At 56.9% G+C, this 27,990-nt stretch overlaps 3 protein-coding genes across 3 annotated transcripts; 2 read left to right on the top strand and 1 right to left on the bottom strand.

Moving 5' to 3' along the window:
* Positions 1 to 867: 867 nt before the first annotated feature.
* USH1G (USH1 protein network component sans) lies at positions 868 to 4,520 on the bottom strand (the record flags this gene model as incomplete). Its single annotated transcript, XM_079725237.1, has 2 exons — positions 4,295 to 4,520; positions 868 to 2,089 (listed from the first exon to the last, which is right to left on the bottom strand). Exons 1-2 carry the CDS (start codon positions 4,456 to 4,458, stop codon positions 868 to 870), a joined length of 1,386 nt encoding a protein of 461 aa, XP_079581363.1. The 5' UTR covers positions 4,459 to 4,520.
* A 1,423-nt stretch (positions 4,521 to 5,943) lies between these two features.
* OTOP2 (otopetrin 2) lies at positions 5,944 to 13,475 on the top strand (the record flags this gene model as incomplete). The annotated part of the gene is made up of 6 exons (XM_079725136.1): positions 5,944 to 6,262; positions 7,003 to 7,139; positions 8,290 to 8,348; positions 8,819 to 8,952; positions 10,573 to 11,450; positions 13,305 to 13,475. The coding sequence occupies 6 exons, from the start codon at positions 5,944 to 5,946 to the stop codon at positions 13,473 to 13,475; spliced, it is 1,698 nt and encodes a 565-aa protein (XP_079581262.1).
* A 1,822-nt stretch (positions 13,476 to 15,297) lies between these two features.
* Positions 15,298 to 27,217, top strand: OTOP3 (otopetrin 3; the record flags this gene model as incomplete). Its single annotated transcript, XM_079725517.1, has 9 exons — positions 15,298 to 15,438; positions 15,493 to 15,802; positions 16,180 to 16,230; positions 20,890 to 21,387; positions 21,478 to 21,614; positions 22,752 to 22,810; positions 23,096 to 23,214; positions 25,032 to 25,846; positions 27,047 to 27,217. 9 exons carry the CDS (start codon positions 15,298 to 15,300, stop codon positions 27,215 to 27,217), a joined length of 2,301 nt encoding a protein of 766 aa, XP_079581643.1.
* Positions 27,218 to 27,990: the final 773 nt, after the last annotated feature.

Below are 27,990 nucleotides of genomic sequence, written 5' to 3'. Positions count from 1 at the left end.
CTCTCTAGGCAGACTGATGATCAGGGATGGGAACGCTGGCCCCAAACTCTAAACCAGACCTCCTCCCAAACCCACCCCTGCCCAGCCATGCAGGGTAAAGGCCATAGATACCAAAAGGAGGCGGTGGTGTTTGCTGGGCTTGTGGGATGCCAGGATGGAGAGTCAGGGCAGGGATGGGCCAACAGCATTGCCAGTTTGACAGCAGCCTTGGGCTCCCCATGATGGCTTTTTGAACATGACAACTCTGCCCTCAAGGCCACTGTTGGCCCTGTTGGGAGTATCTGCTCATGTTTCTGGTTACAAGGTTCAGGGACCAGTAGGTAAAATATCTGCCTTGAGGGCTTGGGCGTTTGGTGAGATGACTGGCTGCCACACCCTCCATCCCACGGGAGTCACCTTGTCCTCCCTAGGCTCTAGAGCCACACAGACCAGGGATCAGGCCCAGCTCTGCACTGAGCAGCAGCAGGACCATGGGTGAGCTACTCTAAGCCTCTGAACCTCCACTTGCTCACCTGTAAAATGGGGATGATATAGCCCCTGCACATGAGAGGACTTGTGCAAGGGCAACTCCAGTACCCAGGAGATGGGAGGGCTCAAAATGTCCTGGCTGTGACTACTATACTACTGGGTCTCATCCATACAAAGACACCCATTTTCCTGCATTTTGACTTCTTCAAAATCGAGGTGCATTTGACATCAGCAATGTACACTGGCAGCTTCTTTTTCCGAATTGGGGGTAAATACTGGGGCCTCTTGGAATTGACGGCGACCTAGTTATTATCCCCCACCCGAAAAGGCAGACAGATCCACGCCCACCCCAGGGCCTTACAAGCCCTATCTTCCCATACCCACCGAGGCTCTGAGCACTCACAACTCTGTGTCCTCCAGGGCCAGCGGGCGCTCCAGCGCCTGCCTCCGCCTCCGCACAGCCCCCATGATCTTCTTGCGGGGTCCCAGGGGGACGCTGATGCTGCGGAGGTCGAGGTCCGAGCACAGCATGAGCGCCTCGAGGTCGATCTTCTCCTGCCGCAGGATGGAGGTGAAGCCCTCCATGTGCAGGGAGGCCAGGAACGTCTCCAGCGGGCTCGTCTCGGGCTCCAGGTCCTCATCCAGGCCCAAGTCCAGCTCGTCCCAGGGCAGCTCCTCCCCGCAGCTGCGGTCCTGCAGGCTGTTGGCACTGCCCAGGCTGTCGTCGTCGAGGCTGGGGGAGCTCTGAAGCCGACCCCGCGGCGTGCCCGCGCCGTCCAGCGCCGCGTCCTCGCGGCCCAGGCCGTGCAGCCCGCTGCTCAGGTAGTTCCTGCGGAACACCATGGTGCCCAGGCCCGGGCGGGTAAACAGGGAGTCGTGGCCTGAGTCGGTGCTGACCTCCGAGCGCGCAGGCTCGGCCGCCAGTGTGGCACGGGAGACGCTGTCCTCGTCGGAGAGGAACATGTCCCGGAGCGGGGCGCGGCCCCACTCCTTGGGGTTGGCGTAGGTGCCCTGGCGCACAAACATCACGTCACTGCCCAGCTGCAGGCCCGAGAGCGAGCGCACGCTCTTGCGGCCGTCCTCGGAGATCTTGAAGGTGCCTTCGCCGCCCTGCTTGCGCCGCTCCAGCTTCTTCTGGATCTTGGTCTTGCCCTTGGCGGTGCCGTGCAGCGTGGCCTGCGAGTAGGGCAAGTGGCTGCCGAGCGCCAGATGCTGCAGCCGGCGGCTCAGGGTGCTGGACGTGAGGCTGGAGAAGCTGAGCGTGTCCGAGCGCTCGGCCAGCTCGCGCCGGTAGCGCCGTTCCATGCGCTCGTGGTGCTTGCGCTGCATCTTGGCGCACTCGCGGATGCGCCGCTCCGCCTCGCGGAAGGCCTTGTCCTTCAGCTTGCCCACCAGCTTGGGGCTGAGGCTGCTCTGCTTGGCCGCGATGGAGTCCAGGTAGCGCACGCATTCCATGTGGCCCTTCATGGCGGCCATGTCCAGCGGCGTGTGGTAGTCGTTGTCCAGGCACCAGATGTTGGCCCCGAAGGACACCAGGAAGGAGAGGCAGTGCAGGTGGCCATTGGAAGCTGCCAGGTGCAGGGGCGTGTTGCCCCAGATGTCACACTTGTCCGGGTCACCCCTGCAGGGAGGACACGCGGGGAGGGGTGATGAGCCATCGCAAGCTCAGGCAGGCACTCGGCAGAGCCTGGATGAGCTTCCCCACAGGCACACGAGAGGGACTCGACGGCCTGAGATCTCTCCTCTGACTCCGGGAGACACGCAGCCCGGAGCCTCCGGGCGCAGCTCGAGCGAGCCCAGGGTTAAAGATGGCTCCAGGTTCGCAGTGGGTGGGGCGACAGAGAAGGCGGGGCCGGGGCGGGGCCTTCCCCAAGAGAACTGAGGGCTGGGAATCTCAGGGGATAAATATTTAATGCCCAGAGAGAAAGGAGTGAATTATTCATGGGGCCCGGCGGGGAGCTGGCCCAGAGAGGTGGTGGGCCAGGGCCGAGTCTGGGTCTCTAGGCAGGCACGGCGGTGAGTGTGACTGCCAGTGCAGGAGTGACCGAAAAAGAGGACGAGAGGGTCGTGTGTGCCGGGCCTGAGCCCTGGGGGAGTGTGTGAGGGTGCGTGCCTGCGTGTCGCCGGGCACGGCCACGTCTGCAGGGAGCAGGGCCAGGCCTGGCAAGGCCGCGTGTGAGAGCAGGTGTCGGGTCTTGGCCTGGGCCAGGAGGGGAGCATGGGGGCAGCCAGGACTGGAGGGGAGGGGAAGGGCAGCCTGCAGCCTGGGCCCAGCTGCCCTCCCCTCCCGGGGCGGCCCCATCTTCGGGAGCCCTGTGAGGCGGCTGGCTCGGGCAGGTCCAAGGGACCCACGCAGCCCCCTCCAACACCCTCCGCACCAGACTGTGCCCCCCTTGGGCACCCTCCCCCTGGCTCTCCTCCAAGCTTGCGCCTCCCTCAGGGACCTAGCTCAGGCCCTCTGCCCCACTCTAATGAGGGGGCCACCCCGCAGGGCTGAAGGAAGAATCACTTCATTGTCTCAGCAGCTCCTGCCCACACTCCCCAGCCCCCCACCCCCGCATTCCCCTCCCCACTTCCCTTACTGGTCTTCAAGTCCTTTGAGACAGGAGCTACTGGGCGTCTGGCCCACACCCCATCAAGCACTAACCCTCACCCTCTGTAGGAGCTGCGGGGGGGGGTTGGTGCACCAAGGGGGGCCCCCTAGTCCCCTCCTCCCACGAACCTCTCCAAGGGGGGAGCAGGATGGCAGATCACTGTGTGACCTCTTTGCATGGACAGGGGCCAGTCTCGGCGTCTTGGAACATGGTTCCGCTGCCTGATCTTAGGGGCTGCTTCCACCTGTTGCTGAGCCCGGGGAGCAGCTGTGGAGGGAGGGCAAAGGGGGGTTCCCCAGCTACTCCATGCTCAAACCACAGGCCAGCTCCTGGCACCAGGCCAGCTGGGCCCCTTTCCCTCCACCATGATTTCCCAGGGCCTGAGATGTTCATGTAAACCCTCCTGGGGCATCTCGTACATCCCTTTTCCTTGTCCAGGCCTCCCTGGTCCCCAGGTCAACCTGACTTCTCTTTATTAAACCGCTGGGGCTGGCAAGTTGTCCACAGGGTCATTCAGCCGTAGGGAGCCCATGTCAGTGGCCCTGGACGTCACATTCCTCAACTGCTACTTCCTAACCCCTTCCCTGGCCCTGACACATGGATTCAATGCCCACTCGTCCCCCCAGACAACTCCAAAGGGAGGTTGATGGAGCCCGTGGTGGGGGAGGGGCACAGAGGGAGTTAATGGGGTGGCTGAACCGAGTGGCATTTGGCACTGTGGACAGTGCCCACAAGTCCCAGGGATGAGCAGGGAGAGAGCTGTGTGCAATCCAGTGTGTGGGGAGGTGTGGCCGCCGGCTGGACCCCTTGGACCACAGGCTGGGGGTGGGCAGTGAAGAGCTTCTCCTTTCCCAGCCCCCCTTCCGGCCCCTCTGAGGCTTCTGCTCTTTCTCTCCGGGTCTCACTATGCCCTTCACTCTTGCTTCCCGGTGATACCACCCAGGAGATTCCTCTCACCTTCTCCTCACTCTGAAGCCCCTCCCACAATCATGGACCCCCAAGTCCCAGTCCCTCTCCTCCTAGCCCCACATCCAGGTCACAAATGTCACAGGCCTCAGTTTGTTTCCTCCTCCCACGACTGCCAATCTCCAAGGTTCCACCTTAGGGTCTGTCCTAGGGAAGAGGGTGGCACAGTGTAGTGGTTGGGGGGAGATGCCATGGAGTTGGGGGGTGGTGTCTCAGGGGCCTAGAGCGGCCCGGAGGGGCTTGGGCGGGGACAGTGGGGTACTCACCCTCGACTCACGATGAGGCGCAGTGACTCCAGGTTGCCGTGGTAAGCAGCCCAGAGGGTGGGGGTCATGCCATCCTCGTCGGGGGCGTTCAGCTCCTTCCTGGTGGCCTCCTTGAGGAGTTCCAGGTAGCCGTCCCGAGCCGCCCGGTGGTACTGGTCGTTCATGGCGCCTGACTTGGACGGGGCGGGCAGGGGACACGGGGAAATGCCCCCCGCGGGGGAGGGCGGCGGGGTTAGAGCTGAGGCATGGGGTTGGGGGAGGGGGCCGGGCAGGGGCCGGGGCCGCCAGCCCCCGCCGCCGCAGACAGAGGATGCGGAGCGCCAGAGCCGCCGCTACTCGGACATCTGAGCCGCTCAGCGGGCGGGGAAGGTGGGGGGAGGATCTCCCGCTGCCCAGAGGGCCGCCCCGGGCTGCCCCTGGGTCCTAAACTCCCTGCTCCCGAGCACACCGGGCCCGGCCTCTCTCCAAAAGTGCCCACCCCAGCGTCCCGCCCCGTGAGGCCCAGTCTGGGGACAGTCCGAGATCTGTCTTCGCTAGAGCCGCGGCGCTGCGGCCCCCGAAGTCTCTAAGCGTCAAGGGAACGGGCCAAGGGCTGGGGAGGGATGTCTGAGGGCAGTCCTGACCCCTTGGACAATGGGCCTAAGAGAGTTAGGAGGACCGACCGCCAGACCGTCAGCGATCGGGATTCGGCTGTCCCGGCTGCCAGTTTCGCGCGAGGTGGGCCAGCCGCGCTCCAGCAGGAGGCGCTAGAAGACTGGCCGAGAACTTCGTACGCAAGTCCGACTGGGCAGCATCCAGCGCAGCAGGGACCAGGGGAAGGGATAGAGGGAGAGAGAACTTGGATCACTGTGAGGGTGTCGGGGAAGGGGCATTAGGGTCCTGATCTTGGGGCAGCAGCAGCAGAGCCCAAAATTACAGGGCCGCGGGGGCTGGGAGGGCGTCGGGTTGCCTGCGGGCCCTTGGGGCGTCTGTTGAGCGTCAGCCCTCAGGGCTCTGGGCGTCAGGAGAGCGGGGCTCCAGGGCGCGCTGGGCGCCGGGGGCGGGGTGCCCGCTGGGTGCCGCAGTGCCGGGCTGCGCCCGAGGCTGGCTGCGCCGAGGTGACAGGGCAGCTGGGGAGGGGGCGCCTCTTAACGGGTAAATATAAATCTCACCTTGTCTGCCTCAGCACGCTCTTCCCTAAATTCAGCCCGGGAAAAAGATGGATCATGTGAGTGGGACTGAAAGATTTATGGAGCTGAGCTCCCGCGGCTGTAAATCACCCTGCCCTCCCCGGTATAAAGCGCCCGTCCATCCCGGCGTTAGAAAGAGGACACACTCGCCGCCCCCTGACCACCAGCTCAGCGCGGACTCCCGGCTCAGCCAGGTGGGTGCCTCTGGCTAGCCGGCCGACGGATTTGGGGAGTGAGAACCTTGGACAGGGTCCGACGGGGCTGCAGCCGCTTCTCTTTTCCTCCCGTCGAGCGCGAGACCGGCACAGTGGGCTGTTCTCTTCCCCTTCCCAGCGCTTCCTTCACCCCCCGCAGCCCCCGCCCCTCGGGTCCCCAAATCTAGGGATAAGATGGAAGAAGGAGGGCTCTCGAGGCTGACCTGGGGTCCTGTCCGCTCCTCCCCGACAGTGACCCCTCCAACCTCCTCCAGTCGCCTCTGCCATGGCCGAGGAGCTGCCCACGGGCGCCAAGGAGAGCCCGCCGGCACCGCGGGCAGCGCCCCGCGAGGTGTGGAAGAAGGGCGGCCGCCTGCTGTCCGTGCTGCTGGCCGTGAACGCGTTGCTTCTCGCCTGCACGCTCATCAGCGGCGGCGCCTTCAACAAGGTGGCGGTGTACGACACCGACGTGTTCGCCCTGCTCACCACCATGATGCTGCTGGCTGTGCTCTGGATCCTCTTCTACCTCCTTCGCACCGTGCGCCACCCTGACACCGACGCCGTCCCCTACCGGGACGCGCACGCGGGCCCCATCTGGCTCCGAGGTGCCAGGGGAGGTGTAGGCGGAGGTGCGGTGGCCCAGGCAGGGAGCTGGAGGCTGGGGCTCCCGCAGGAATTGATGGGTGCCCTTCGAGGTAGACCGGTGAGAAGTCCTCACCCCCCAAGGCTAGATGTGTCTGAGGGTGAGGTGAGCTGTGACTGAGGGAGAAGAGGGAGGGAAAGAGTCCTGGAAGAGGGATGAAGAGAGGAATGGAGTGGAACTTCTCTGCCCTTTCTAAAGATTGAAAGAGGGTGACCATGGAAGAGACTTTGATGGAGGGCAGAAAACAGATGACAGCTGCAGTTGAAAGAGCCCTTCCCCTTACCTATGCAGCCCCAAAGGGATGGGGGCTCAATAGGACATACATCCATCCACCCACTCAATCACACACTCATCCTTCCATCCACCCATTCGTCATCCACCTATCTGTCCACCCATCCTTCCATCCACCCATTCATCATCCACCTATCCTTCCACCCATCCTTCCATCCACCCATTCATCATCCACCTATCCATCCACCCATCCTTCCATCCACCCATTCATCATCCACCTATCCTTCCACCCATCCTTCCATCCACCCATTCGTCATCCACCTATCCTTCCACCCATCCTTCCATCCATCTTCTCACTTACCCCATTCATCCATCCACCCACCCAATCATCCAACTATTTGGCCATCCATCCTCAAATCTGTAATCATTTTCTCCTGCCTCTCTGATCCACCTCCCGCCCCTCATTCCCAGGTGGGCTGGTGCTGTTTGGGATCTGCACTCTCGTCATGGATGTCTTCAAGACCGGCTACTACTCCAGTTCCTTTGAATGCCAGTCAGCCATCAAAATCCTGTACCCTCTGACGCAGGCTGTGTTTGTCATTGTCCAGGTGGGTGGGAGGAGTGTCCTGGAGTGTGGTGGGAAAGAGCCAACACGTGGCATGGAGTCAGGAGATCTGAGCTCCACTCCACTTCTGCGCTGAGCAATCGATTAGGGTGGGGATAGGACTGTAGTGCAGATCACGTGAGTCCATAAATCTGGAAGCACTTGGTAATGAAGTAATATCCAAATGTGAATGCCTACTTAGGGGCCCAGCGATTTCATTTCAACTTAAGCAGTGCCAATAGTTAACACCTAGGAGGTGTCAGTTGTGGCAGCTGCTCTGTCTCCTGCAACCTGACCTGCCCTCCTTGGGTGCCCATAGAGGGCATCAGTCTCAGCTCAGCATCCTGCTGTGGGCATGGCCAGTTTGGCCTCAGCCATGTCCCCTATATTCTGTATTTTTTCAGGAAATAGGGTATCCTGTATATGGGATTTTTCAAACAACTTCATTTTTTTCTTTGTTGCATGAATAACACTTGAAAAGATCTTCTGATTGAGCTGAGGCAGGACTGGTCTTAACGTGGGACCCAAACCCTCCCCAGCCCAGAATGACCATGTGTATGGTTCCCTCTCTTGAAACAGCATCCCTACTGCCCAGGTTTCCACAATTTAACACATTTATGACTTTGGCATTTATATAGTTTTAAGTTTACATTTTCTGACTTTAAAGAATACTCAGGCAAAATGGAAATACAGACACCCCAACATCAATAAACACCACAGCAAGGATTTGTGGGCAGCCAGGTGAGAGCGAGGACTTGCAGGGCAACAAAGGATGAGGATGAGGCAGGGATAGTGCCAGAGAGAGCTGAGAAGCCCCTTAGATTCTTTCTGAGGCTGGCCTTGCTCCCAGGAATAAATAAATAGGCAGTCAAAACTCCACCCTACAAAGAAACAGAAAACAAACACCAAGCCCAGAGAGTTTACAGGTGGCATTTTGCAAACTTCTAAAGAACAGAGAACTATTTTGTACAAATCGCTCCAGAGAATAGAAAGAGAGAAAAGCTCACGTCTCACTTTGTAAAGCTGAAATAAACTCGATCACGTAGTTGGGGGGCTCTTGAGGTGGTAAGAACATAGCGCTGGGTATGGACCTGGGCGCTCGGGGTTGAGCCCGTCTGCAGAGTAGATGACCCCACCACTCTCTCTCAACACAGACTTACTTTCTCTGCATCTCCGCTAAAGACTGTGTTCACACCCACCTGGACCTGACTCGGTGAGTGCCTGATCCATGTCTGTGGCTCAATGTCCATGCCCAGGGGCTGGGCTCACCTGGCATGAGATGAGCGCTTCCCAACCTTGGGCATGGGTCCTCTTTCTGCCCCCAGGTGGGGTCTCAGCCAAGGCCCCCTGGCTTTGTCAGCCTGATTTCCACCACCCTCTGCTGGAGGTTTTGGGGGATGTGCTTGGTGAGATGGCGTATGTAATGTACAGATGTCCTTTCCCCAAAGAGAGGGAGCAGCCGTGGCCTGAACCCCATGACACCCCCAGCCCTCTTTTGGGAGGCATCTCAGCCAGGCTAAGTGTTCCTTCCAAACTCAGCTTCCCTGTTGACACAGGGGTCTGCCTGCTTTCTTGCTTCTCAGTACCATCTCCCAGGAGATCATCCCCAGCTCTCCACCACGCCGGGGACCCAACATGAGTCAAAGACTCTCACTGGCCTCTTTGCTCTCCCTCCCCAAACAGATGTGGTCTCATGTTCACACTCACCACCAACCTGGCCATCTGGATGGCAGCTGTGGTGGATGAATCGGTGCACGAGGCCCATTCCCTCAGCAGTTCTCACGGCAACACCAGCCATAGCCGTCTCGCTCCGGACTGTGAGTGCTCACTTCAGATTAACCCTGGTCCCATGGCAGCCAGGCCTCGGGCTGGGTGCTTTGTGGACTTGTAGAGGGCATGGAGGCAAAGGTGGAGGCCAGGGACCTCCCCCTGCCCCAGGCCATGCCTCTGAAGAAGTTTAGATGTGGGTGACCCAGGAGGAAGAGTACAGGGGAGCATTTTTTCATCCTGGATGGTACAGCCTTGGCCCCACTGTCCAGGTCTCCGTCCCACCAAAGAAGGGATTCATGCTCCAGGAAGAAAGGGCAAGAGTGATCAAGGTAGAAAAAGGGGAAGGGAGGCAGGGTGGCTCAATGGTGGAAGCGTGGGATCAGAAGGGAGTGCCTGACAAGGAGGAGAAGGTAGAAGTAATCATCACAATAACGATAGTGACAATTCTCTGAGCTCTATATGTCAGGCACTGTGCCAAGTGTCTTAAGCACCATCTTACTTAACCCTTGCAACCTCCCTGTGAGATGGGTACTATTAGTATTCCCATGTTATGGATGCACAAACTAAGGCATAGAGAGGTTAAGTAGCTTACCCAAGGTCACAGAGCTTGAAATTGGAGAACTACGGTTGAGATCCATCTTTGCTTTGAACCAATATGCTATGCTGAAGAAGAATGAGCCCACAGTTCCCCTGGTCCTGGTTCTCTGGACTTCTCTAGCCCCCCCTCCCCCACCACCAGCCAGGATCAGACTAGATGACCAAGTCCACCTGGACCTTGCCTGAATACACACACACACCCAGTATGGGAGGGTCCAGGAATGGAAAGCATGGCTCCAGGCCTACAGGAGATCCCAGCCCAGCAGGACTGAAAAGAGCCACTCTCCACATACAGAGGGGTCCTGAGGATGGTTAAACCCAGCCCAGGGAGGTGAGCGACCTTATGTGCTAGGGCTGCAGGGTGCAGAGAGGTACCTGCCTCAGGGGTGAGGGTCACGTCATTTGTGTCAGCTCTGCCATCACAAGCCACTTTCTCTGAGTGAGCCTCAGTTCCTTCTTCTGCAAAACCAGCTGAGATAGTTCTGGGGATCAAAAGAGCTGTCTGCCAAGGCCCGAGGAATCCTACAGAGCAGAGCACACTCTGGATGCAGGATGAGATTCCCATCAGTATGGTACAAACCGAAGTGACAGGAGGTCACGGTCGAGACCTGGGCACAGCAGCTGCTTTCTGGCTGAAGCAGATGCTGGGGAGAGCTGCGAGGCAGCTTGAATTTTAGGGGTTGCCAAGCGGGCCACCTTCTATTAGGACCAGAGCCTTGCCTATCTTGGGCAGCCAGAGGTCATTACTGGTGGGGAAGGGTTGGGAGTGTTTTTCTGCAGGAATGGGACAGGATGAAGTGGGCAACTCTGCAGTTCAGAATTTTTTTTTCTTAATCAAGCCCTAGCTAGGGTTTACTGGTGTGTCCCACAGTTTCTGGCACATAGTAGGTGCTCAATAAATATCTGTGGTATGAACGAATGTGCCAGGCCCTGTGTAGGCATTTGGAATACAGTGGTGATGGATAGCAACCCTGCCCTTCCAAAGGTCACAGTCTAGGGGTGAGGTTCTTCAGGTGGGGGCCTCCAGAAAGGTGGGAGGGCAGTGCAGCTCCGCGCCCGCCTCTCCACAGTGCAGCGTGCGGGCAGCCCAGTCGGAGAAGACTGTTCCTGCAACACGGCCATCTGCCAGATCTTCCAGCAGGGCTACTTGTACCTGTACCCCTTCAACATCGAGTACAGCCTCTTTGCTTCCACCATGCTCTACGTCATGTGGAAGAACGTGGGCAGGCTGCTGGCCTCCTCTATCCATGGCCACCGCCACACCCCATCCCTGCTCAGCCTCTTCCGGGAGACCTTTTTTGCCGGCCCGATCCTGGGCCTGTTGCTCTTCGTCATGGGGCTGGCCGTCTTCATCGTCTACGAGGTCCAGGTGAGTGGGGAGAGGGGCCGCACCCAGCAGGCCCTGGTCATCTACTACAGCTTCAACATCGTCTGTCTGGGGCTCATGACCTTGGTCAGCCTGAGTGGCTCAGTCATCTACCGTTTTGACCGCCGGGCCATGGACCACCGTAAGAACCCCACGCGCAGCCTGGACGTGGGTCTGCTGGTGGGTGCCGCCCTGGGCCAGTACGCCATCTCCTACTACTCTATCGTGGCTGCAGTGGCGAGCACACCCAGGGAGCTGCTGGCGGGGCTCAGCCTGGCCCATGCTCTGCTCATGATCGCCCAGCACACGTTCCAGAACGTTTTCATCGTTGAGAGCCTCCACCGGGCTCCCCCCGGGGCTGAGCCTCATGGTACTCCCCACAAGGTGCCCTGCCATGGCCTCACCTTTGCCAGCCTGGACGCCCTCCACACCTTGCCTGCCTGCCCACCCACCCCCAGGCTGGTTGGCCCCAGCCCAGCAGGACCTCAGGGAGCAGTGAGCATCATCTCGGCCCCCAGGGGCCACTGGAGATCCCGGTGCTTGAAGGACATTTCTCTGTTTCTTCTGCTCTGCAACATCATCGTGAGTAACTGGGCAGAGACGGGGGTGGGCTGGGAGGAAGAGAAGGCCGAGGAAAGGTGCTCTTTCAGGTTTGTTCACGTGGCCCTCTCTGTCTTGCCCCCAGCCCACTCGAGCATCGTCTGGCTCTCTAGGAAAGGAGCAGGTGCAGGGAGAGTCAGGTGCAGCCCCGGGGGCGAACAGCATCTCAGGGTGCCCAGGGGAAATGAGATCCCGGCATTCTGGCATCTAGGCAGAGCTGGAGGGGTCTTAGGGGATGCTGACGTGAGGGCTGGGAGGAGGTGAGACAGAGCTGAGTGGGGGCCCTCGCTCCCAGGTGGGAGGTGGGACTGTTCCCGGGACCTTGTGACCAGCCTGCTGCTTAGAATAATCAGAGCAGCGACCGGAAGTGGTAGAGACCAGTATACGCGTGAGGGGTCTGTCAGCAGTGCAGTGGCGGGCTGGCCGGGAGGGGAGCATCCACAACAGCCGCCCCCTCCCTGGCGATTCAGCAAAGCCCCTTTCCAAGAAGAACTCCTCTGTATAGCAGCAGACTTCACCCAATACAAATATACATCCTGTACGAGAACACTCTTTGTGAAGGTGCATCCCACAGAGAAATACTCCTTGTGTAGCTCCAACCTAATAGAGAAAGGCCCCAGTGTAGATATAATCCCCAGGAGGGAAATCTCTAACAGAGAAACAGGGACGCCTGTGAGTACATCCCAAAGAGAGAGCACACCTCAGTGAAGTTTTGCTCGATGTAAAGACAGTCCTTTTAGCTACAACCTCTGAGAGAAAATACCCCTAATATAGAAAACAGCCTTAATGTGGGTATATCCCAATATAGAACACATCTCCAGAGGGATTCCACCCCAGTGGGTCTACATGAAATACACGCCCCTAATTGAGGTGCATTCTTGGTGAAGTCCCCACTGCCAATATTGCCCCTCCTACAGGTAAAAAAACAAAACAAAACAAAAGAGTAGTCACCCATCTCTGACCTACCACTAGAAGCAATAAAGCTCAAAACCTCCTCCTGTCTCGGGCCACCTTTGGTGTGGCTCCCAGCCTCGGCCCCCCCACATCTTCTCCCAAGGCCGAGCCTACAGGCTGGGAGTCACCTGGGAGGCCGCTTTTGCTCCAGGTATCTGAGCCTGGATTGGCTCTGAGGGCATCGTCTCCAACTCCTTCATTTTATAGGATAGAAGCAGGCTCAGATTTGGGCTGTGACATGCCCAAGGCTGTGATACATTTGCGGTGGGGAGAGGGGGGTTAGCCTGGAAGCCTTTATTCTGTGCCTCACACCCCATACGGGAACTGTCTGAGCTCATAGCCAGGGATGAAGCAGGATTCCAGCTGCAACCTCCTCCCAGACCTGGGAAGGGGGTGGGGTGCGGGGCCAGAGCTGGAGAGCAGAGCTCATAGGGGGCAGGGCTGGGGGAGCCTTCTGGCAGGATCCTGAACCCCTGCCCTGGGCCTGTCTGATTCTACCATCACCACCCTGCACACATCTCTCCAGGAGAGAGCTACTGATTTAGCCATTTATTCCAAATTCTCACAGCATCTATTGAGACTTCTTCTCCCCTTCCCCAGTCCCACAAGTGGGCCATACTGAGCATGGGAGATGTGATCACAGGCGGAGCCCTAGGCTGGGGGGCAGGCAAGTTCAGTTGGGCACATTTATTGAGCTCCTTAGTGAGTGCCAGGCCCTGCCCAAGATGCTCGAGGTCCCCACTCAGCAACACCCAGCCCTCGATGTCCACAAAACCAGTGGGTTGGGACCCCCATCCTGCCCCCACCTCACCCAGCAAAGCCCACGGAATGACCCACTGGCACGAGTCTGGGCCAGGTCCTGACACCCCTTTGTCCCCACAGCTGTGGATCATGCCCGCCTTCGGGGCCCGCCCTCACTTCAGCAACACCGTGGAGGTGGACTTCTATGGCTACTCCCTCTGGGCAGCCATCGTCAACATCTGCCTGCCCTTTGGCATCTTCTACCGCATGCATGCTGTCTCCAGCCTGCTGGAGGTCTACATGCTGTCCTGAAGCCCCACTAGAGACATGGGGAGGAGGGGCTCAGCTCATGCACCCACCCAGAGACCCCCGGGGAATGAATCCCAGGCTGGCAGTCACTATGCCACGTAACTACCCATTCCCCCCCGCCGGCCTCAGAGTGGAATTTTCACAAAAGTTATTTTTCCAGGATGAGTTTTTAAATCACAATCAGGACATGCATATCCCTGGGGCATGGGGCAAGCAGAGGAGGAGGACCTCTCCCTGCACCCTTTCTAGGACCAGGCAAGATCTGGAAGTGTCCTAGACTCTAGCTCCACCCCTACCCCAGCCCCGTGTCCTGGCCAGTGCTGCCCCCTGGAGCTGGAAACCAATAAACCTGATGTTCTCCCTGCCCCACCCTGTGCCCACTTCGTGTCTCAGCCGCCACATCTAAGATGATCACAGGAGGGGGTCTTGGGGTCAGAGCTGCAAGGGCCCCTGGAGATATTCAGGTCTCAGGCTTTTCTGTGGGCGAGCCAAGTCTGAGTCACAGACTAGTTACAGACTTGTACCGGGGTGGCTGGGAGGGGCTGGGTGGAGTACCCAGGCTGCCACCTTCCTCTTCGCTTTATCCTCAGGTGACATATACATTTTTTAATGTGTTCCATGACACATGAAAGGTTAGGAAGGACTCACCTAATCCAACTACGATTTTACAAAAAAGAAAACTGAGGCCCAGAGAGGTAAAGTGACTTGCCCACAGTCACACAGCGAAAGGGAACCAGTGCCTTTCTGCTAAGAAGAATAATTTTCAAACTTTTTTCATGCATCAGAGCTTTTGTTTTCCCTTCAAATGAAACATTTCAGGAACGCAACTTCAATTCATAGGCTGTTATAACATAATTTATAACAGGGCTGTTATAGCTAAACAGGGCTTGGGTGGCACAGATTCTCACCCCCTGGGCCTCCTCTTACCCACAACCCCACTCCCTGTGGTCCCTGAGGCTCCTCTCCAAAGCCCTCTGGCTTCCACTCTACAAGAGATATAGAGACGGGGCAACTGTGAAGCTGGGGAGATCCTGGCAGGGCAGAGGGTGTGGGATCTCACTGTTTTCCCAGCCCTTCGACCGTCTCTGAAGCCCCTCAATAAAATGGTTTGATCCAAAAGAAGGTGGGGGGGTGGGATATAGAGATGGACTCAGAGAGACTGAGGAAGTCAGACGGTGCAGAGAGAGATCGAAAAGGAGGCACCAACAGCTAGAAGAGGAGGCGGAAATGGTGGCCAGCGAGTCAGGTGAAGGGGGACAGCCTGGGGTGGGGACTGGGGTGGGAGGAGATGGCATTTTGTGCAGAAGCGTGGGAGCAGCCGCACCTGGGGCACAGGGCACTTTAGAGGAAGACGTGCCAGGACCCCACCAGCACGATGAGGTGGGCAGGTCTCAGAGGCTGCAGGAAGAGCTGAGGAGGGCCGCAGGGGGCGCCTCCTGCCGTGTCAGAACCGGGTCTCTTTCGCCCCAAGTTCACGTTTGCCTTAGGGAGAGAGCTTGCGGCAGGGCCGGGCCTGGTGCTACGTGGGGTACAAGAGAAGGTGACCCCGGATCTGTGGGGGAGGGTCCATTCCCTGCTGGGCCGCCAGAGGCAAGTGTGGCCTGAACCCTACACGGCCTCTGTTGCGGCCTAAGGACATTGCACCCCGATCTACCCCGGAAGCGGGCCTGCTCGTGGGTCCCCTGACCCAGCGCCCCGCGCCTGCACCGCCTCCGGCCCCGCCCGCCTGTCCAGCCGCCTCGTTATTGGCTGAGCTGTCCGGGGAGCCCCCGGCGGGGTAATTAACGAAGGATTAATGAGAGCCCCAAAGTCAACAGAAAAATCAATGGGCCGCGGAGCCCGAGAGGCGGCTGCGCAGTCCCGCCGAGGGAGGGCGTCGGAGGCATCGGTCCGGCGCAGGGGCCTCACCCGGACAGACGATCGCGGTGCGGTGGTCAGCCGGCGGCGATGCCTGCCCAGGCCTCAGGTAAGGTTCCCCGGGGGCGCCGTTACGGCCGGGAGCGCCCTCTGACCCCTGGAGAAACATTCCCGAGAGCCCATCCTCGACACTCACACCTACTCCGCTCCCAAAGCGAGGGTCAGAGACCGGGGGCTGCAGGGACTGGGGCGGGAGGGCGAGATGACGGGAGGAGGGTCAACCCTTGGTGACCCGAACGGCGGCTCCCCTCTGCCCCCACCCCGGATCCGCACCCCGATTTCTTTCCGCGGGAGGGGGGCGCGCAGGGGTCAGCAGGGCACCCCCCGCCTTAGCCGGGTCCGAGCGCGCACAGCGGAAGGGGAGCGCCGAAGCCAGGAAGAAGCTAAAAGCCCGGACGGCTGGAAAAAGGGGTGTGGGGCTTGGTTGCCGGGATGCCCAGTCAGAGACACCCGTGTGGTGCCTGCCCCAGGCCTCGCAGTCCCTCGAGTGGCTCGGAAAGAAATCCCGTAGCTCCGCGACCAGTGTTTAGCAGCATCCGTCGGATCCGGCCAGGCGCCGCGCCCCGACTGCTCTGCAGCTTTCATCACTGGCGCTAATCGCGACCCACAAACCAGTTTGGTGTCCGGGCCCTCCTCTGAACTGGCGTCGCGCGGAGGGTCGAGCCAGAGGATGGCGGATTCCTCCTTGTCAGTCAGGGAGCCCTCACCCTCTTCCCGGGACCCCTGCTTGCCCATCCCCGCACCCTTCCCAGCGGAGGACCCTATCCTCCACTTTGAGCGCTCCCTCTAGCCGCCGATGGAGGGTTGGACCCTGGGGGTGGGGGCGGGGAAGATAGTCAAGGTGAGGACCCTGGAGGACAGGACCTTGTCCTCCAGCGTCCTCTCTAGGCCTGCAGTCCAATCAGAACCTGCCCCTGTAATTCACCAATAATCCCGACCCTTCCGGCCTCTCCAGGACCTGGACAGAACAGGAAGGAAATGCATAAACAGCTAACACTGAGAGCATTCTCTATGCCAGGCATGTCTCTACCTGAATTTACATGTGTTAAATCATTAAATTTTGAAAAATCCCCATCAGGTAGGTATTATGCCTTAATTCCTTCATTTACTCATTCAAGAAATCTTTATTGAACATCTACTATGTAACGGGTACTATTGCATAGTCGTGTATCTGTTTACAGATGAGGAAACTGAAGCACCGAGAGTCTAAGTAGCTTGACCAAGATCACACAGGTAGTAAGTGCCAGAATTCGGCGCTAGGCTATCCTCCTGCCTTGGGGTAGCTTCTGGGAAGGCGAGATGGAGCAGTCAGGTTTGGGAGGAAAGGAGCAGGGAGGTGTCCCTGTAAGCTTCAGATGTGCTCAACCTGGCTGGGGGAGCCTGGGAAGAAAGACCAAGATCATCTGGAAAGTCGCCTCCACTGGGCCAGGATGGATGTAAAGGGTTTGATGGGAAGGGCTTCTGTCCATGGCTCTGGTGCTGAAATCTCCCCAGAAAATGCCACAGTCAGTCAGCTAACATTGGTTCAGTGTCCTGCCTGTGCCATATGTGGGGGATGAGGTAAGCAGGAGCTGGTCGCTGCCCACCAGGCACACCCACAGCAGTGCACACCCGCTCTCGATAGATGTTTGGGCAAAGGGAGAAGTCTTCCCGGGAGAAGCGCTTAAGATGGGTGGCGAGGATGGGCAAGAGCCATTGGTGGAGGGTAGCGGGAGAGACAGAAGGAAGAGCAGGCTGCAGGAGTGACGGGGGGTGGGCACGAGGCTACACGAGACACGGGGAATCCTCTGACCGGGCCTGGATGAAGGTGGGGAGCAGGTGCCTAGAGTGTGACAAGGGGGCTGGACAAGGAGGGGACAGAACTGGAGCAAGAATGACGTGGAAGACTGGGAAGGCGGGAGTCATTGGTAGAATCTTTAAAAGAGTACCAAGTTTTATTATTCTATTTGCCCCAGAAGAGGACCTTAGGAGGTATAAATATTGGGCAGGTTGTACATTGGAGAATGGAGGCCGGAAGAGGCTGCATTTTAGAGCCAAATGTGCTGAGGGTCTTCTGGTAGTTACATAGGTGGATAGTCTAAAGGTCAGAGTCCAAAGGGAGAGACAGGGCAAAGCACAGCTAATTAAAATAGAGCATGAACACTGATGTGTATAAAATTGATGACTAGGGCTTCCCTGGTGGCGCAGTGGTTGAGAGTCCGCCTGCCGATGCAGGGGACATGGGTTCGTGCCCCGGTCCGGGAAGATCCCACATGCCACGGAGCGGCTGGGCCAGTGAGCCATGGCCGCTGAGCCTGCGCGTCCGGAGCCTGTGCTCCGCAACGGGAGAGGCCACCAAAAAAAACCAAAAAACAAAATTGATGACTAATAAGAACCTGCTGTATAAAAAAATACATAAAATTAAATTAAAATTTTTTTTAAATAAATAAATAAAATAGAGCATGATATGGGACTTCCCTGGTGGTCCAGTGGCTAAGGCTCCGCACTCCGAATTCAGGGGACCCAGGTTCGATCCCTGGTCAGGGAACTAGATCCCATGTGCCGCAACTAAGAGTTTGTGTGCCGCAATTTAAAAAAAAAAGATCCCCCATGCTGCAACTAAGGACCCGGCGCAGCCTAATTAATTAATTAAAAGAGAAGTAAACTTAAAAAAAATAACATGGGCTTCCCTGGTGGCTCAGTGGTTGAGAGTCCGCCTGCCGATGCAGAGGACACGGGTTCGTGCCCCGGTCTGGGAAGATCCCGCATGCCACGGAGCGACTAGGCCCCTGAGCCATGGCCGCTGAGCCTGCGCGTCCGGAGTCTGTGCTCCACAACCGGAGAGGCCACAGCAGTGAGAGGCCCGCGTACCAAAAATAAAAAAATAAAAATAAAATAACATAAAATAGAGCATGGTAGGTGATGCTTCAGCAACAAGCATGGGTGCAGTGTGGGTACCAAGAGGGGCACCTAGTCCAGCCTTGGCGAGGGGGTTCAGGGGAGGCTTCCTAGAGGAGGTGGGGCTCCATTGAGTCCTGAGGACACACCGCAGTCATCCAAGGGGCAAGTGGGTGGGCATGATGGGCAAAGGGTAGGGTGTGGGCAACGACAGGGAAGTGAGCAAAAGCAGGAGCATTCTGGGAACTAGGCAACAGGATGGCATGGTCCATGGGCAAGGGAGTGAGGGTCTGAAGACAGGGCTAGAGAGGAAAGTTAAGACCAGACCAGGAAGCAACAGCAGCTACCCTGCCTTGATCACCTTGTGCACCCCAAGCCCATACTAAACATACACTGCCTTGTTTCATTTTGAAAGGCCATGCAGGCCATGCTAGATAGTTTGGACTCTATAGTGAGGACTGTTGGTTGCCTCTGCAGGGGAAGTAGGGGAGAGGTACAGTGGGTAGGGAGACCAGTCCAGGAGAGAGAAGAGGGAGCCGTGGACCAGGGTAGTGCTTGTGGTAAAGAAAAATCTCAGAGCAGTCCCTGAGCTGGAATGCACAGGGGTGAGGGGAGAGGCAAGGCAGACACTTGGTTCCCTGCTGGGAGACATGGGGATGGAGACTCCGTTTGCTGAGACAGTGAATTAGAAAGCAGGCCTCCTGCAGCCTGGACAGTGGGGACAGTGAGCACCTAGGACCCTGAGCCCAGAGCACCAGGGATGCCAGGGCAGCAGCAGGACCAAGGGAGAGCACCTGGGACAGCAGGGGGTGGTGAAGGAACCTTCCCACCAGGACAGCACCCAGACCAGTGGGGCATCCCTGCACTCCAGTGCAGCGTTATGAGTACTCAAAGGGCCCATGGGGGAAGTGTGCTGGACTCCAGGAAGGGGTCCTGAGCTGCAGGTATTGGGTGACCCAAGATCTGGGTCCAAGTGAAGGGTAACAAAGGGGTCGGCCTGAGTGAAAGCCTGGGGCAAGTGAGAAAGTAGCAGGAGACACTCAGGGAAAGAGAAGGGTCAGAATGGTGTCCCCATGTTGAGCTGTACATTCATGAGACTTCAAGGAGTGGAGGGAGGGTACAGATGGAAGTCAGTTCTATCAAAGTCAAGGGTATGGGACTTCCCCTGGCAGTCCAGCAGTTAGGACTCTGCACTTTCACTGACGAGGGTATGGGTTCAATCCCTGGTCAGGGAACTAAGATCCCACAAGCTGTGCGTCACGGCCAAAAAAAAAAGTCAAGGGCATGGCATTCATGCTCATCCCAATGTGTCCCATGCTCATGGCAGATATTGTCAATCAATCTCAGAACTTTTTCTTAAACCTTTAATGTGCTTTAAAATTAACTTTAATTACATAAGTAATGTTTGTTTATTTTTTGGCTGCGTTGGGTCTTCATTGCTGCATGCGGGCTTTCTCTAGTTGCAGAGAGCAGGGGCTACTCTTTGTTGCGGTGTGTGGGCTTCTCATTGCGGTGGCTTCTCTTGTTGTGGAGCGCAGGCTCTAGGCACTCGGGCTTCAGTAGTTGTGGCACACGGGCTCAGTAGTTGTTGGTTGCGGGCTCTAGAGCACAGGCTTCAGTAGTTGTGGCATGTGGGCTCAGTAGTTGTGGCTCGCAGGCTCTAGAGCGCAGGCTCAGTAGTTGTGGTGCACGGGCTTAGTTGCTCTGTGGCATGTGGGATCTTCCTGGACCAGGGCTCGAACCCGTGTCCCCTGCATTGGCAGGCGGATTCTTAACCACTGCACCACCAGGGAAGTCCCAGTAATGTTTTTTTTTTTTTTAAAAAACTAAAACATTAAACCTCTCCCAATGCTAGTGCCCTCCTCCTTTCCCCAGAAGAAACTCCTGTTGTGAACTTGATGGGTGTCTTCTAGATCTTTTAAAAGTAATTTTAGGGACTTCCCTGGCAGTCCAGTGCTTAAGACTTTGCCTTCCAATGCAGGGGGTGTGGGTTCAATCCCTGGTCAGGGAGCTAAGATCCCACATGCCCCGCAGTCAAAAATCAAAAAACATAAAACAGAAGCAATATTGTAACAAGTTCAATAAAAAGACGTTTTTAAAAAGTAATTTTATATACACCCATACGTACCCAAAATAGAGTATTATCTCAGATCACAGCATTCTTTCCCACCAAGCCCACGCTCAGCCTCAGGATCCTTCTCAACCCAACACTCTAGGCAACCACTGCCCAACTAATCAGAGTCAGAACAAGAGAGGACACCTACTTGCTCTCCCTGGCTTGAGGAGTGAATTTCCTTCCAGAAGACAGAGGGTACAAACTGCCTTTTGGTGGTGAAAAGTCACAGCCTTGGAAACTGCCCAGTGGCCAAGCACTGTGCAGATACCCTTGGCTGCCTTGACAGACATCATTATTCCACCTTAAGATCAAGCACTGATGCAGGAGGATAGGGGTGGGGGGAAGGTGGTCCTCAAGCCAGTCGAAATAAACCCTATGTTTACGTGGAGCACAAAGGGCTTCCATATCCCCTGGTCTGTTTGAATCTTCTCGGGTCCAGTAAGGCAGATGGGGCAGCTGCTATTATTTCCAATATCCTGACCAGAGAGGTTGCTTAGCTTGCCCTAGGTCCCACAGCGGTTAGAGGCAGAAGCGGAATTGAGCCCAGGACGGCTTGGCAGCCAACCAGAACCCTGTCTCCCTCCCCAGCCCCTACTGAGGCTCCACCCATGGCCTCTCCAGAAGCACAGGAGACTGGAGAGACCGCGGCCAAGGAGAACCAAGTGGCCACGGGGGCCGAGCAGACAAGGGCCCCCGCCTCGCCCCTCAGGAGGTCCTGGCTGGTGCGGCACTTCTCACTGCTGCCGCGCCAGGACCGGCAGGCCCAGAAGGCCGGGCAGCTCTTCTCGGGGCTCCTGGCCCTCAACATGGTGTTCCTGGGCGGAGCCTTTATCTGCAGCATGATCTTCAATAACGTGGCCATCACGCTGGGGGATGTGTGGATCCTGCTGGCCGCGCTGAAGGCCCTGGCCCTCCTTTGGCTTCTCTACTACACCACCAGGACCACCCGCCGGCCGCAAGCCGTGCTCCACCAGGACCCGCACGCAGGACCCGCTTGGGTGCGTGGTGAGTGTCGGGGCGCCTGGGTGGATGCAGAGGGCTGGGGAGGGAGGGCTCTTTCCAGGGGAGGTGCCAACGGCCCCCTGGCCCGGCCAGGCTCCCTGGTGCTCTTTGGCAGCTGCACCATCTGCCTCAACGTCTTCCGCGTGGGCTACGACATGAGCCACATCCACTGTAAGTCACAGCTGGAGCTCATCTTCCCGGCCATCGAGATCATCTTCATCGGCATCCAGGTGACCCGCCTCTCGTACCCCCTCGCCGCATGCATACACACCCCGGCCTATGCCTAGAAACAGCCACATCAGCAAATACCTACACGGCCCAGAGTGTATACACACATACCACAGCGCCCCTCCACATGCTGGCCTCTCTGTGCCCACACCTATGCTACCTACACGTGTCAGCATCAGCACACACACTGTGTCACTGAAACGCAGGCACCTATAGATACACTTGCCTGTACGTACCTGTGTGTACCTAAATCTACACCCCCCTGGACATACTGTGCTACTCTCCTTTTTTTTTTTTAAATACAATTTATTTATTTATATTTTTGGTCGAGCGGCATGTGGGATCTTAGCTCCCCGACCAAGGGGCCCCCTGTATTGGAAGCATGGCTTAATCACTGGACCACCAGGGAAGCCCTACAGAGCTACTTTTTTTTTTTTAAAGAAGGTTTTTAAATTTACTTATTTATTTATTTTTGGCTGCGTTGGGTCTTTGTTACTGCGCACAGGCTTTCTCTAGTTGCGGCAAACGGGGGTTACTCTTTGTTGCGATGTGCGGGCTTCTCATTGTGGTGGCTTCTCTTGTTGCGAAGCACAAGCTCTAGGGGCGCGGGCTTCAGGAGTTGTGGCACATGGGCTCAGTAGTTGTGGCTCGCAGGCTCTAGAGCACAGACTCAGTAGTTGTGGCGCACGGGCTTAGTTGCTCTGCAGCATGTGGGATCTTCCTGGACCAGGGCTCAAACCCGTGTCCCCTGCATTGGCAGGTGGATTCTTAATGCCACCAGGGAAGTCCCCAGAGCTACTCTTAATGAATCTCCAACTCCCTCCTGAGTTCCTGATCTGCAGGCATTGTGCTATGTGTTTTGTTTGCATCATCCTTTTTATTGCCCCAATATGTAGGCATTCCCCTGATAGACATTTTAGTCCTATTTTAGAGCCGAGGAAACTAAGGCTCAGAGATGTTTTTCCACTGGCTCAGGACCACACAGCAAGGAAACACTGGAGCCACGAATCCAACCCAGGCTTCCTCACTGTCCCTTCCATTGTAAATATACACACGCAACCGGAACACATGCCCCACAGTCCCACCACCAACCTTCGCCCCACCCCTAGCCCCTGGGCTCAAGGCCCTTTCTCTTTCAGACCTGGGTGCTCTGGAAACACTCTAAGGACTGCGTTCAGATCCAGACCAACTTCACTAGGTAAGATACGGATACCTTCTCTCCTTCCAACAACTCCTGGGATACCCCTGTCCCCCACTCATGCTGGCCCTCCAACAGCTTCCCTGGACAGGGTGGCCCTGGGGCTATCGGTTAGTCTGGGAATGGGTCCCACGTAGCCCCTAGGGCTGCCCCTCCTGAAGTTCTAATGGCAGATGGCATCTGGCTTTGGGAGAGAGTGGTCACCCCAAAGGCAGTGTTGGTGAACATGGGGCACCCGGGAAGCCGGCTAGGCTGTGTGGCAGAGTGTAGCACCACCTCCTCCAGGTGTGGCCTGATGCTGACGCTGGCCACGAATCTGCTGCTGTGGCTTCTGGCCGTCACCAACGACTCCATGCACCATGAGATCGAGACTGAGCTCAGCGCCCTCGTGGAAAAGTTCTCAGGTACAGAGGAGACCGTGACTGCCCCCCGATCCCTGAATGTACACACACACACACACACACACACACACACACGTGCGTGCGCGCTACACTCCCTCAAACAGGTGAGGCTCAATGACTCTGCAGAGTTGGGAGCAAGCTCTAGAGACCAGATCACGACTAAACGGAAACTGACATTTGCCAATGGTACCCATCCTGCCCCCATTCTGGGCCTGCCCCATCAGGTGCTGGCACTCTGCAAGCCCGCTCCAGGCATCCATCTAGCTATCAGTAAGCTAACCACTAATGCTGGCTGAGCTCTTCACTGATAAGTCCAGGTATGCACTCTACCCCTGGTATTTGCATTTTACTTGCAAGAAGCTAAAAAGCCTTCAAGACCGAAAGGAATGTCTTCCTAACACAGTTGTGGGTACCTGGACATATAAGGAAGAACAGAAGATTTCGGGGCAGAAAGAACTCCCTGGATTGTTCCATGTACCCAGTGCCCTACCTGTCAGTCTGCCCTTAGAGGCCATGTCCCGTAAACCTACATGGGAACATTTCTGTCTGTGGGATTCAGCCACACCTGTATGTATACACTTCCCCCAGCCCCGGGTGGCATCACCATCCTGACCTGTGTACAGCCAAGCCTTCCCAGCAGACTCATGCATTCACACATCCATTGCATAAATCTCAGCATGCCTGTATACCGTGGGCATTCTTTATGCTCCAGATCCATTTTTCAGAAGACCTGTGCAAAGAGAATTTTCGGCAAGTGACATCATGGATTGTTTATTATTAAACAATTCAAGCATACAGATGAGTAGAAGAACAGGACATACCCGTCACCTAGATGTAATAATTATTAACATTTTGCCATATTCATTCCAATATTTTTGCTGAATTACTTACGTTGCAGAAATACTGGCATTTCATCTCAGAATATTTCAGTATGCATGTCTTTAAAATAATATAGTTCCCTACATTAGCACAATGCCATTGTAATTTCTAACAAAGTGCCTTAACATCTTCCCCATCCTCTGTATCAACCTATATTCGACTTTCTCCAATCAGCCCATGAAATGTCTTTTAAAGATGGTTTGTTCAAACATGCAGTACATTTGGTAGCTCAGTTAAGTCTCTTTTCCCCTAATGACATTGAGATTTGTCAGGTTGCTTCCTCATGGTGGCATTTGACTTGTTCCCAAATCCCCTGCTTTTCCTAGAAACAGGAAGTATGGACCAAAGTGTTGATTAGATTTGGGTTGAGCATTTTGGACACCAACATTCCACAGGGGATACTGTGTGCTTTGCAGGGCACCTCATCACAAGGCAAGATGTCTGCCCCACGGTGGATGCTGCTGATGGTCCAGGTGTATCAGCCAGATCCTCCCAGTATAAGGTTACAGGCTTCCCCTTGTGCTCAGCAAGTAATCTGTAGAGGTGACATTTGGCACCAAAGACATCATGTGTCAAACTCTTTACCTGAGCTTGGCACCTGAGGTCTAGAATCCCTTTGTCAAGGAATGACCATCCTGGGAACTTCCCTGGTGATGCAGTGGTTAAGACTCCACGCTTCCACTGCAGGGGGCACGGATTCGATCCCTGGCCGGGGAACTAAGATCCCACAAAAAAAAAAAAAAAAAAAAAAAAAAGAATGACCATCTTGTGATTTCTGACTTCTCTCTGTTGGCCTCAGTTTCCACATCTGTAAAATGGGTGGCTGGGTCCCTTCCGCCTCTGCCATAATCCAGGAGGTGAACAGATTGATTTGTGCATCTGGTTTCCTCAGAGCAAGGCCCACCTGAACGTCTGTCCCCTCCTGCCCTGCCCCATCCCAGGCAACAACACCAGCACCTGTCTGTGCCTCAACGTCACCACGTGTGAGGTCTTCCAGAAGGGCTACCTGATGCTTTACCCCTTCAGCACCGAGTACTCCCTCATCTGCTGTGGCATGCTCTTCGTCATGTGGAAGAACGTGGGCCGCCGCCTGGCACCCCACACAGGCTCCCACCCCAGCACCCCGCCCTTCCACCTGCACGGGGCCATCTTAGGGCCGCTGCTGGGCCTGCTGGTCCTGGTGGCAGGCACGTGCGTCTTCGTGCTCTTCCAGATCCAAGCAAGTGGCCCTGCCATCGCACGCCAGTACTTCACCATCTACTACGCCTTCTATGCAGCCGCACTGCCCATTATGAGCCTGGCGTGCCTGGCGGGCATGGCCATCCATGGGCTGGAGGAGCGAGAACTAGACATGGTCAAGAACCCCACCCGCAGCCTGGACGTGGTGCTGCTGATGGGCGCGGCGCTGGGCCAGATGGGCATCTCCTACTTCTCCATCGTGGCCATCGTGGCCACTCGCCCCCACGAGCTACTCAACCGCCTCATCCTGGCCTATTCGCTGCTTCTCATCCTGCAGCACATAGCCCAGAACCTCTTCATCATCGAGGGCCTGCACCGGCGCCCACTCTGGGGGGTAGCTCCTGAGAGCCTGGCGGGGAAGTGGGAGGCTGAGCCTCCCCGCAGGGGCTCCCTGCTGGAGCTGGGCCAGGACCTGCGGCAGGCTTCGCGGGCCTACATCCACTCCTACAGCCACCTCAACTGGAAGCGGCGGGCCCTCAAGGAGATCTCACTCTTCCTCATCCTCTGCAATATCACAGTGAGTGGCAGGGCCGGGAGGCATGGGAGTGGAGCTGGCAAGGAGGCCCCAGAAAGCCTCACTCAAAAAGGAATGCATCAAGGTGCATTCATTGTGCATTGACTGTCCCGAGGGTGACTGGCTTGTCTCTTTGATTGTCAAGGACACAGGCCCCTTTCCAACTAGCTTGATGCTGCTTGAGAGTAGGGAGTGTCCCCCAGCTCCCTGCAAGGTGCCTGGCATGAATGAACGTGCCAAGCATGTAGCTAAGTGCTATTTACAAACATACATATAGGATTTCTACCCTCAGGGTGCTTACTGCTTAGCTGAGGAGACACAGGGGGACCAGTTAGAGAATTACCAAATAATTAATGGTCCGCTGACTTGAGTCAAAGGAAGAGGTCAGAAGGTGCCTGTTTTTCTAAAGAATCTCTAGGGGAAGGTATTGACAATGACTGCTCGGTGCCCGGCAGCTGCTAAGTTCCAAGTCCACCTTTCCGTGCATCTCTCTGAATCATCACACTAACTCCATGCAACAGGCACTATTACTGTCCCTACTTAACAGACGAGCAAACTGAGGCTTAGGCTGTTTGACCTGCCGTGTTCCCACAAGCTTGCAAGTGGCAGTCCCGGGACAACTCCAGGTTGTTTTAGCCCATGCTGGTAATAACTGTGCTGGAAACACCTCAGAGGCTGAAACCTCTGGTCCAGACAGGGCATAAGTAATAAATTGGCCCTAAAGTGTGGTCGGAGCTCAGAGAAGGAAGTGTGGGCCCAAGTGGCCAAGGAAGTCTTTGTGAAAGTTTGATCTGGGCCTTGAGAAACGGGCAGAATTTGGACTGGAGGCAGGGTCAGGGTGGAGCGGGCAGAGAGTCATGACAGTGGAAGAATGAACCCAGAGCAGAAAAAGGTGATGGAAATGAGGGCCCGGGGAGCCCAGGTGGAGCAAGTTGTACCGTGGTGGTGGCAGCCTGGGGTCTCAGGATCCAGCTGGAGTCTAGGCTGGCCCCAGGCAGGCCAAGGAGGGGGCTGAGGCCATCTGTGGGATGGGTTGAGGGGGATATAGGGGGAGAGGGGCTGGTTCTGAAAGCCTAAGGGTGAGCGGATGCTAGGGCGGGGGGTATGCTGGGGGAGCTGCAGGTTCTGGGGCCTCCCCTGAGCTGAGGGCCTTGGGGGATGGGAGAGCCCCTCCCCCACTCAACAACCTCCTCTCCTCCCCAGCTGTGGATGATGCCCGCTTTTGGCATACACCCGGAGTTTGAGAACGGGCTGGAAAAGGATTTCTATGGCTACCGGACATGGTTCACCATCGTCAACTTCGGCCTGCCTCTGGGGGTCTTCTACCGCATGCACTCTGTCGGGGTGCTGGTGGAGGTCTACTTGGGGGCCTAAGTGTGCCCAAGAAACCCACCACCTGCACACCCCCAAAGTGCCAAGGCTGGGGAGAATGTAACCCAGATGCCCCGTTCCGGGGGGACCTAGACCAGCCTGGATTCCCCGAAGCCTCCTCTTCCCAAGATCCTCACTGGGGTGGGGATGGGGGTCACTGCAGCCCAAGGCCGAGGGCAGGGCCTGGACACTGAGCCGTTAAGGTCCACACCCAGCACTGAGCACATACCTGCCCCCTGCCCACCACCACAAGCAGCGCAGCCCCAGGAAGCCCACACAGCTACTCTCGGGGACGGTCAGCCCTAAATGATCCCGGGGAGTTTGGGGAGGGGCACCCCTACCCAGCCAGGCCTTGGGGGTCTGCCTCCTGCATGGTCCAAGCTCAGCCCAGGACATCTGGAAGCTCGCAGCTCGGCAGGCAGCCCTGCCCTTCTCTCCCCACACACCCTGTCTCCTAATGAGCTGGTTAATTAGCTGCCAGGCAGGGGTCAACAGCTCTCTCCTGCTGACATAAACCCTGTTTGTTTGATCGATTACATTCGGGCTTCGTGGCATTTTGTTCCCGGGGACAGAGAGGGCACTCTGTGTATATGGTGGGAAGGGACAGTCCTGGGTGGGGCTGTGGGGCTGGGACAATCCTACTTCTGGGCCACGAGGGGTCTCTTTGTGAGGGGGACCCTTTGTCTGGTCCTCCCCTTGTCTGATCCATGGCAGGAGGTGGGAAGAAAGGAGCTGGGGCTCTCGCATCCCCCCCACTCCTCGCCAGCACACCTTCT

Source organism: Hyperoodon ampullatus, assembly GCF_949752795.1.
Source record: "Hyperoodon ampullatus genome assembly, chromosome: 19".
In the NCBI taxonomy this organism is placed as follows: Eukaryota; Metazoa; Chordata; class Mammalia; order Artiodactyla; family Ziphiidae; genus Hyperoodon; species Hyperoodon ampullatus.
Note: the sequence above shows the minus strand (reverse complement) of the source record. Positions and strands in the feature narration are given on the sequence as shown.